Genomic DNA, 9,262 nt, shown 5'->3' with positions numbered 1-9,262 from the left:
TGGGGCTTTGTTCTTGGCGTCTGTCTGAGAATTGGCCTAGACCAGGGGCTGGACCACCTGAGCGGAGGCTGGTCAAGGTTGGGGCCACGTTGTTTTGAAGACCTGGTGCATTGGTTCAAGGGCTGGACCACAGGAAGAGGGTGCCAGGGGACACCGAGGGGCGACGTCAGTCGGATCTCACTTTGTTCATTATTTTCATCCACCTTGATTTTGCATCTTGATCTCCAGGATTATATCTTAAAATTTTTTAAATTAAAAACAAATGTCCCTCCGTGGTTGGGGTTCTTTTTTGTTCTAGAAGAAAAGGAAACTTATTGTTTGAAGTAGAATAGTTTTAACTGGGCTCATTATGGGACTTGCCCAGGGAACGTAAAGGAATAGATTTCTGGCTTTATCTAGAGATTCGTTTGGTAGGTTTGGGTAAAGTAATCAGGAATCTGTATTTTAAAAGAGAGCTGAGGATTCTGATAAGTAGTTGCCTTAAAACCTCATCCTCCTCCGCGAAGGGACCGGTAAAGGCTTGCGGCCATTCTTCATACTCTTCGGTTAGCCTCAGCAGTGCCGGATTAAGCATTTAGGCTTCCTCCACTGTCTTCATGGGGCCGTTTCCCCCAGTCGCCCCTCAGAGACCAGCACGGTTGTGTGTAGTCGGCCAAAACGCCACCTCGCAGTTGCGGTTTGCAGGCATGGTGTCTCAAAGTGGGTGTCGTGTCGTTCAGATACATTCGATCTCTCACTGTCAGGAAGCGTGCGCCCCTTCGAGTTTGTGATAACATGACTTTGGCTGAGAAGTCCTTCCTGTGTGGGACCTGGAGGTGCCCAGAGGAAGGAAGGGACTTTCATGCTTCATTGTACGGAAAAGGTCATTGGAACCGGTGTCCCGTGCTGGTGTCTGTTCGCTGGTTACCCCTGCTCTCCTGACACTGCAGGGGTGGTGCGGGGCCACGAGGCTGTCCCGGTCCCCGGCCTGGGACTGGGGGAGAGGCCACTCCACTTCTCCCCAGCCCTGTGACCATCCCCTGCACATGGTCCCTGTCTGAAACTGGGAGAAGATCATCCTCCTGAGCTGGCTGTGGGGGTTGAATGAGGTCGGCGAAGTGCCCCGTGCTCCTTCCTCTTCCTGCCCCCCGCTCCCCACCTGAGGTCACCTGCTGCACCCCCAATCGGGGCAGTGCTTGTCCCTCCTGCACTTGAGATAGGTTAGTGTTGGCCCCCGAGGCCCCAGCCCGGAGCACCCCCCACGCTCCCTGATGCGCTCAGCCGCATCCTCGGCATCGTGTGTGTGTGGGGGGGGCGGAGGGGTCTGTACTCATTAAAAGAGGGAGAATTTTGACCATGTAAATGAAGGTGGTTATTTGCACACTGTAAGATTTCCTGTGGGTTTTCTTGAACTAGTTCCCCTGATATAGCTAAAATCCCTTCAATTTGTTAAAGATTTTTTAGTAACGGCATCCAAATCAAGATGCGCCCGTATGTTAATTTTTGTGTCTCGTTTCAGTCTTTGTAAATGTTATTTCTTGTATTTGTTTTTTCCAGCTGAGCTGGTCCCATGGGAGGAAAACTGTCGGCGGCCTGGGGCTCCTGTCATGGGCCTTCTCAGGCCAAGCAGACCAGGGACGTCTTATAGCCAGCCTGTGTGGGAGACCGGTGGGCATGTACACTCCAAAGGGACTGCCCACCTGGCCCCTCAGGAAGGACGGGTGCTGGGCAGGTAGAGTCCAGGGCCCCTGAAGATGTGGCTTTGCAGCTGGTCTAGCCCAGGGCTGCCCATCCCTGCTGGTGTCTGACGCCCAGGGAGGGGACAAGACATCCTCGGTTCACGTGCCTGGGCGGCGGCAACACTGTGGCCTCTGCGGGGCCTGGTTCTCAAGCCACGGGCAGCACGGTGCCTCCACCACACCTGCAGGGCTGGAGGGGTCCTTCCACCCCGTCGAGTGGTTTGTATTTTCGTCCTGACGCAGTGAGCCATCTCATCCTGAGATGAGGTGATATACGTGAAATGGCAGTGGAGGGGGGGCAGTTGAAGTTTTAAGACTTAATGATCAAAGCAAGAGGTCACATGGGCCCCCAGGAGTCACCAGGACAGTTGGTGCCCGAGGGACGTCCAGTACCCTGGGACGGGTGTCCATCCCATCCACCTGGAAATAGCATCCACGGAGGTCAGTGCCGGTCCAGGGAGGTGCCATCTCCCACATGGCGTCTCTCGCGGTAGGGAGCGGGCCTGGCCCGCCCCGCCGGACTCGGGCACAGTCCCTCCAGTTATTTCTCCTCTTCCCTTGCAGCCTTTATAATGCCAGCCAGGCTGGCCAGGATTGGGGCTTATGTATCAAAATCACTTGGGGACCTTTTTCAGGATGCTTATTTGCAGAATACCATCCTGGGGATCGTGACAGGCAGTGAGCCTGGGGCAGGGCCTTTCCTCCACCCTGGTGTCCCCTCTGCTAAGAGCCACTGAGATGTGAGGACGAGGTAATGTGCATGCGGGTCACCTGCAGGCCTTGTTGGCAGGTGGAGTTCAGCAGGGCAGGTGGGGCCTGGGAGCCTGCATTCCCAGTGGGTTCCGGAAGAGGCCAGGGCCGCCAGTCAGTGTCCACATTCGAGGGTCAGCACAGTTCCAGTTGCTCCAGGGTTAGCGAGGGCCACACACGAGACGAGGAAGGACAAGCTAGCAGAAGCAGGTCGCTTCCTTCTGTAGGTCTGGGACCCCACGTGGGGTCGCAAGGGCGGAAGGGGCGGAGCCGGTTCTCCGCATAGGGCACAGGGTGAGCTCAGCAAGGTCTGTCCGTGTGGCTACTGCCCTGGACGTCGGTCCGTGAGCCTGCCTGCCACCAGATGTGTGGGGTGGGGTCTGGAAGGCCGTGGGAGGCCCTGAGCTCTCCCTGTGCCTGGACGGTTGGCTGCTCCCTGCTTAGTCGGGGACAGCAGCCCAGCCACAGGAAAGGAACGTGAGGCTGTGCTGTTTGCTTTTCTCCTTAATCGTGCTTCTTGAGGAGAGAGTTCTTCTCCTAAAGCTTCCTGTTTGTCTCCTCCCATCAAACCCAGGAGTCCTGGGCTTTTTTGTCCTTCTTAAGCAAGGTCGACAAGCCCGGGGCCAAGATAAGGGTGCAGTGCTGGGTTCTCCCTCCATGCCGGCTCTTGCCCCTGGAATGCAGCAGAATGCTGCATCCCAAACCCTGCAGCGTCCACTCTGCTGCCAGGCGCAGCTCCTCGGTCCCTCCCCCTCACTTAGGAGGCAGTTGGACTCCGTCCCCTTTCTTTGTCCCCTTGGGCAGGCGCTGCCTCCAGGCCATTCCAGCAAGCTCAGGCTGCAGCTGCTCTTTCCAGGCAGCGAGGCAATCGTGTGGCATCGCCCAGGCCTGATTGCAGGCTTCTGGTCTGCCGTACGCGTTCAGAGAGAGACGGGTCCCTGGGGACTGGACCCAGGCTGGTCCCTGGGCTGCCCCTGGGGGTTGAGGGTACAGAGGCCTGGCTAGTCTGCATATGAAGTGGAGGAGGCAGGGGTGTCCCATTGCCGGATCCCTGCCTGCCTCTCTGCTGGACAGTCTAGTGCAGCCTCGTGCTTCCTGTCTTCCTCCACCTGCCATCCAGAAACAGGAATTTTTGTGTTTCTACCCAGGTCAGCATTGTATTTACTTGTGTATAAATGTTTCAAGTATTTTATTTTGTGTCCCCCATCTGTGAATTCATTAAAGCCTAGGCACATTTCTAGATATTTATATTCTGGTCACATTCTGAATGTTTAGAAAATACTCAAAAACGATTGAATTGATTGATCTCGGTCTTTGGTTTTAGCAGAGCTGTCGAGTGGTTTCTGTGTTGGCTTTAGCAGAGCTTTCGAGAATTTTCTAGGGGTGCCACCATTCATGTTGTCTCTCACGCTGCCCAGCCACTTCCAGCTGTCCCCCCTCTCTCAAGCATGTGAGGCCCTCTGGTTATTTGTGTTTTTCTGGTAAAACCTGTCCTCAGGTGGGCCGCAGTCACGCTGGGCTATTGGGGGCACAGCCATGTGACAATCAGCTGCTCTGAGAAAGTCATTACACTGGCAGACCCGAGAATCACTGACCTGTCATATCCCGAAATCCAGTCGGAACTAGAATCTCGGGCTTAGGAAGAGGCTGGAGGAGGAGCCCAGCTCCAACCCACAGTCAACGCCGTTTCCTTCCGTTCCCAGTTTTGTTGTTCAGAAAACTAATTCATTGACCTTTTCAGTAATATAGAAAGAGTTAAGAGTTCTCCACCCTAGAGTATCTATGCGTAAACATATAGATCCTGGGTTTTTTGCTTATTTGCTTGTGTTTTGACTCCAGACCAGCTTCTGATGAGGAGAGAGACCTTTCCCCTGATGTAACTGGCCAAAACTCTAGCCAGAGACCTGGCAGAGCGGGCCCAGGGTGGAATCAGTAGGGCGGGGACCCTCAGACTTCTCGAGTGACCCTTTCCTGTGTGTCTATCCTTGGAACATTTTCATGCAGTGAATTGGGTTCTCTTAGGTCTGTCAAGAGCAGCGTGAGGAATGATGGGCGTCTAGACCAAGGGTTGCGGGGCCAGGTCAGTGCCTGCCGTGTCAGTGCTGGGCCCAGGACTGCAGCTCAGTGGAGCAGGGTGTGCCTGGGCAGCCGAGGCCGAGGGCAGCAGAGCGGCCCTCCCGGCCAGGGCAGAGCTCCTTGCACTCAAATGGGTGTGGGACGTCGTGCCCAGCCTCCCGGCCACATTGCCTTCTGGTAATTGTGTCCTGCTCCCCTGGGCACTGCATTGCTTTCCCGACGTGCGGCGCCTCCCCAGCTCTGCCTTTAGATCGTTTGTGGAGGGGGACCCTTTCCCCCTCAGTGCCGCCCTCCTGGAAAGAGCCTCGGGGTGCCCTGGTCCAGCCCTGCCAGCGCTTTGGGCCGTAGCAGTATTGTTCTTGGTGGAGGAGGCTGACCCCTGTTTTGTCTGTGTTGTCAGATGTTGAGCAGCACCCCTGGGCTCTACCCACTTCGTGCCAGGAGCCCTTTCCCCCAGTGTTGACAAGAAATATCTTAGACGTTCTGGACGTCCTCTGGGGGGCAGGGTTACCCCGTTAAGAATCTCAGGTCTGACTGGTTGCCGCCCCCTACAGCGTGCTCTGCCCAGCAGCCAGATGCCCCTGCACACCGCGTGCTCAGAGCCCCGCAGGGGCTTCCACCTGCCCGGGGTGGACTCTCAAGGCCAGAGCCTCCGGGCCTCAGCTTCCGCTCTCTTGGGAGCTTGCTCTGCACAGCGTCATTGGACGCTCGGGGCGCTGCACCCGGGGTGTCCACACGGCTTCTCCCTCTGCTTGGAAAGCTCCTTCCCATACTGCACTCAGATCAGTGGCCAGATGTCACTTTGGAGTGGCCTTTCCTGACCACCATTTAAAATGAGTCACCGTGCTCCCCTGCCATTGGTCTCTCACACTCACAGCCCGGATTGCCTTGTCTCTCTGTGTGGCGCGTAGCACCGCCGGACCCGGGTGTCTGTCCGTCTGCCTCCCCCACTGCACTAGAATGTAAGCTTTGAGAGAGCAAGAACTTGTCTCCCCAGGGCCTGGCGCGTGGAAGGTGCTCGGCCATCATCCCTCAGATGGCTGAACTCCCCAGGAAAGCCGGGCGGAGTCCCCCTCCGTGAGGGGCAGGGGTGTCGCTTGATGCTCCTGTTCTGGAAGAGGCCGTGGGAGTGAGGGATTCAGTTCCCGGCTTCCACCAGGCACGTCTCGGAGATGTGTCACAGACGTGTTTAAAGTCATGCACGTTCGTTTCTAGAACCTCCTCACTCCAAAACACTAACATTTTAGTGTGTCATCTCGTCATTTTTTTTTTTTCTATTGAGAATCCTGATAGCTGTAGCGCTTCCTCAAGAAATGTTAATAGTTCACCACCTCAGAGGTTGTTCAGAAATTTGGAACCTGTAATGATAGTTGAAATGTGTCCACCGCATCTCAGATCCCACCCCGGCAACAATTTTTTTAGAACTATGTTCAAGGTGCATCTAACAGAAAACGTGGACCGTTCCCGGCTTGGTTTTGCTTTCGAGCAGGCACAGCGCCCTCTAGTGTTAGCCTCCGGGCGCCTGGTGCTCGTGATCCGGGCCGACTCCAGGGTGAGGCCAGGAGGGCAAACCGCCCAGCCTGGGGGCTGCGCCCACCTGAGTCCTCCGCAGGTGCTCAGGGCCCCGACCACGTCCGCAGTCAGAGGCCGCAACAGTGGCCTTCCACAGGCCCCAGAAGTGAATAGGGCACCTATCACTTTTGTAAGTAGATTGGTAAGTAGATTCTAAACTGTTGTTTAGAATGTGTGGACCCGCCAGAAATATGTTTCACCCTGTTCTCTCTGCAGCTCTGGGGCGGGGCGGACTGCGAGCTGGACTACCTGAGGTCAGGTCCCAGCTCCACCACTCAGGAGCTGTGGGACCGTGACCAAGTCACTTATTTTCTGTGAAATGGGAATGACAATAACAGTGAACTTCCTTTGTGGAGTTGTGGACAATTTCACAGGTTAAAACACAGGAAGTGCCTAGAAAACTGCCTGCGGTGTGATAAGCACCATCTGCGCTTTTACACAAGGCAGAGGACTCCAAGCTGAGTCCCCGGGAGCACAGAGGTCCCTTCCAGAGCGGGGACACTGAAGGCCTTCGTGATGCGGGCAGCACAGGGCGGGCGTGGGGAGGGAGCGTTTGGAAGGGCTGTTCAGTGGAGGGGCGCGGGCGGGTGGGAGAGTCGGCTCACCTGGAGGAGGGCAGCGCCCAGGATGGGGGGGGCGCGGGGAGTGGGGGGAGGTTGCGAAGGGAACGGAGAGCCTCGCGGTCACCCTGAGCCCTTCCGGACACCTTTTTCTAGTCTTCTGGAATCCCCAAGAGAAGGGAACGTAGCCAGAGTCGTGGCCACCAGCCCCTTCATTCTGCCGGCCACTCCCACTCCGCTTCCAGGTCGTCAGGGCTTTAGAGAAATGCCGCGTCTCGTCCTGGGAGATTAGAAGAGCCTGGAGGCTGGGCACTCTGGCAGAAGGCCAGGCGCAGGTCAGGAGAGCCACAGCCACAGGACAGCGTGTGCTCACCAGGCTCCCTCTCCCAGGAACACGGCGGCCGAGGCAGAGGTTCCGCACTGGCCTTGTGCTGGTGCCGCGTTCATCAGCCGTGTTGTTCCTGTGTTGGCCGCAGAGCAGGATCCTCCGTTTCCCCTCAGGAGTAGTGTCCCAGGGCCAGAGTGCAGGGACACCGGTCAGTGTCCCATCAGAGACTACACTGATTGATTTAGGGTCTGCAGCTGGGCCCCTCTCCCCTGCTTTCCTGGAAGCTCTCACAGGCCTCTTCTCAGCGAGCCCTGAGCTGTGGCCGCCGCAGCTCACACCAGGAGCGACATCCCAGACAGCACAGTCTCTCCCCCACTGCTTTTCCTGGGGCCGCAACTTCTGGTTTCTGTGGCAGTTTGGGAAGACCTGCAATTGTGGTTTTTTGAAATCTAAAACAAGAGCAGAGGTTTGAGATAGGGTGGGACAACACCAAAAATACCGTGTCCCAGACCGGAGATTTGGCCACAGAGGATTACAGTATAGGATGTTCTTAGAAAAGTGGCACCGTCATCCTAGGACACCCTTAGCAGAGCTCCACGTGGCCCCTCAGCCTCCAGGGATCTTTGAGCAGAGATGAGAAGAGGCTGGACTCAGAGGGTCTTCAGGCTGTGCCCTGCACAGCTGTAGTTTGCTGAGCACTTACTCCGCCAGGTACCTGTGACCACCTGTGCTTTTCACTGCCTTATTAACTTCCTCAACCCCTCTGCGATGGCTACTGTCACCCCGCTTTGTGCATGTGGATGTGAGCGACTAGCCTGAGGTTTCAGAGCTGGCACATCCACGGGTCTGGCTCGAGGACCCCAGATTTAGCGCCTGGGCTTATCCTTATCTGAGTTATGGCCTTAGGTTCCCTGCCTGTGGATGGTGGAGCCCGTTGCTTCCTCTGTACTTTTGTGTAAGTCACATTATACTAATAGCGGAGTTGGTTTTAGCCATCATTGCCAGATTTCGGTGACCTTGAGCCATTGGCTTCCGTTTGCAGTGTCCCAGCTCGCCTTCCGTGGAGGTGACCTTGCCATGCCCCACAGCTTGAGGGGTGTTGTTGGTTGAGGAAACAACTTTCATCCCTGTGCTTTGAGGCCTTGGGAGGTGCCCATCCGAAGGAGCTGGGCGGTCACAGACGCACCGTTAGTTACCGTGCCTCGGAGGGGCTAGAGAGGGGCAGTCCCAGGTCTGAGGAGCCAGCAAGGAGGGCGTGCTGGCCTGGCAGGGGACCCCCTCCTACCTGGGGCTGTTGGACGGGGAGCCAGTGCCCAGCGCAGGGGAGACGGCTCTCATGGGCCCTGGCTGTCCTCTCGGAGGGATGGGTCAGGTGCTCGCCGTGCAGTTGGCCGGCTCCCAAAGCCGGCCGCCCGCAGGTCTCCGCAGCACGATGGATAAAGGGCAGCTGCAGCTGTCAGGAAGGCTGGCCGGATTAGAAGGTGGTGGCGGCTGATAGCAGGCGTCAGGGTGACCCCTGCAGCTCAGCAGCACGCCCCCCTTCTCAGCACTCAGCAGCAGGGTCAGAGGGCAGGCACCTGCAGAAACCAGAAAAAAGATTTCGCTCATAGCAAAATGTTCTACTCTCTTTGGAATGGGCTCTTAAATCTTGAATTTAAATGAGGCCTTTGTGATCTGTCCTGTAGCCACACTTTCCAGTGTGATGAAATGGCTTCTGGTAAGCCCGGCGTTGGCTTTCGGTGGGGAGAGTTAGTGCCTCGGGTCCGTCTCTTGCTGTAGGTGCAGCTAGAGGTGTGTGCGCCGCGTGTGAACACCATGCTCCGCGCGTAGGGGTTGTGCGCTTAGCTGTAGTGTGTACCTTCCCCAGGAAGCTGGGAGAAGCACGTACCCTGCGGTGACTTGGGCCAGCCCCTCACACCCGCTCGTGTTTTCTCGTGCAGCTGAAACTCGAGGACCGCTCCGTGGTGCCCCGGGATGTGGTCCGGCACATGCGATCCACCGTGAGTCCTGCGTCCCCCTGGCGGGGGAGTGCGTGGGAGTGGGTGGGGGTCGTCTGGGCTGGGCCTCCCAAGGTGGCCGGCACCGTGTGCCTGCTCGGGCCTAGGTGCCTTCTCCTCCCCAGGACAGCCAGTGCGGCACTGTGATAGACGTCAGCATCGACTGCGCTGTCAAGCTCATCGGCACCAACTGCATCATCTACCCCGTCAACAGCAAGGACCTGCAGCACATCTGGGTGAGCCGCCCTGCCCGCCCCTCAC

The 9,262-nt window shown here is 57.0% G+C and overlaps 1 protein-coding gene across 1 annotated transcript in view; it reads left to right on the top strand.

The window, feature by feature from the left end:
• Window positions 1–9,262, top strand: part of UBE2O (ubiquitin conjugating enzyme E2 O) — a 47,658-nt gene that overhangs the window by 26,412 nt on the left and 11,984 nt on the right. Inside the window, 2 exon segments of the mRNA XM_023531624.1 lie at window positions 8,945–9,004; window positions 9,127–9,237. Coding sequence (XP_023387392.1) covers window positions 8,945–9,004; window positions 9,127–9,237 — 171 coding nt within the window.

This window comes from Pteropus vampyrus, unplaced genomic scaffold (assembly GCF_000151845.1).
Source record: "Pteropus vampyrus isolate Shadow unplaced genomic scaffold, Pvam_2.0 Scaffold72, whole genome shotgun sequence".
In the NCBI taxonomy this organism is placed as follows: Eukaryota; Metazoa; Chordata; class Mammalia; order Chiroptera; family Pteropodidae; genus Pteropus; species Pteropus vampyrus.
This window is presented reverse-complemented; position numbering and strand designations above follow the sequence as displayed.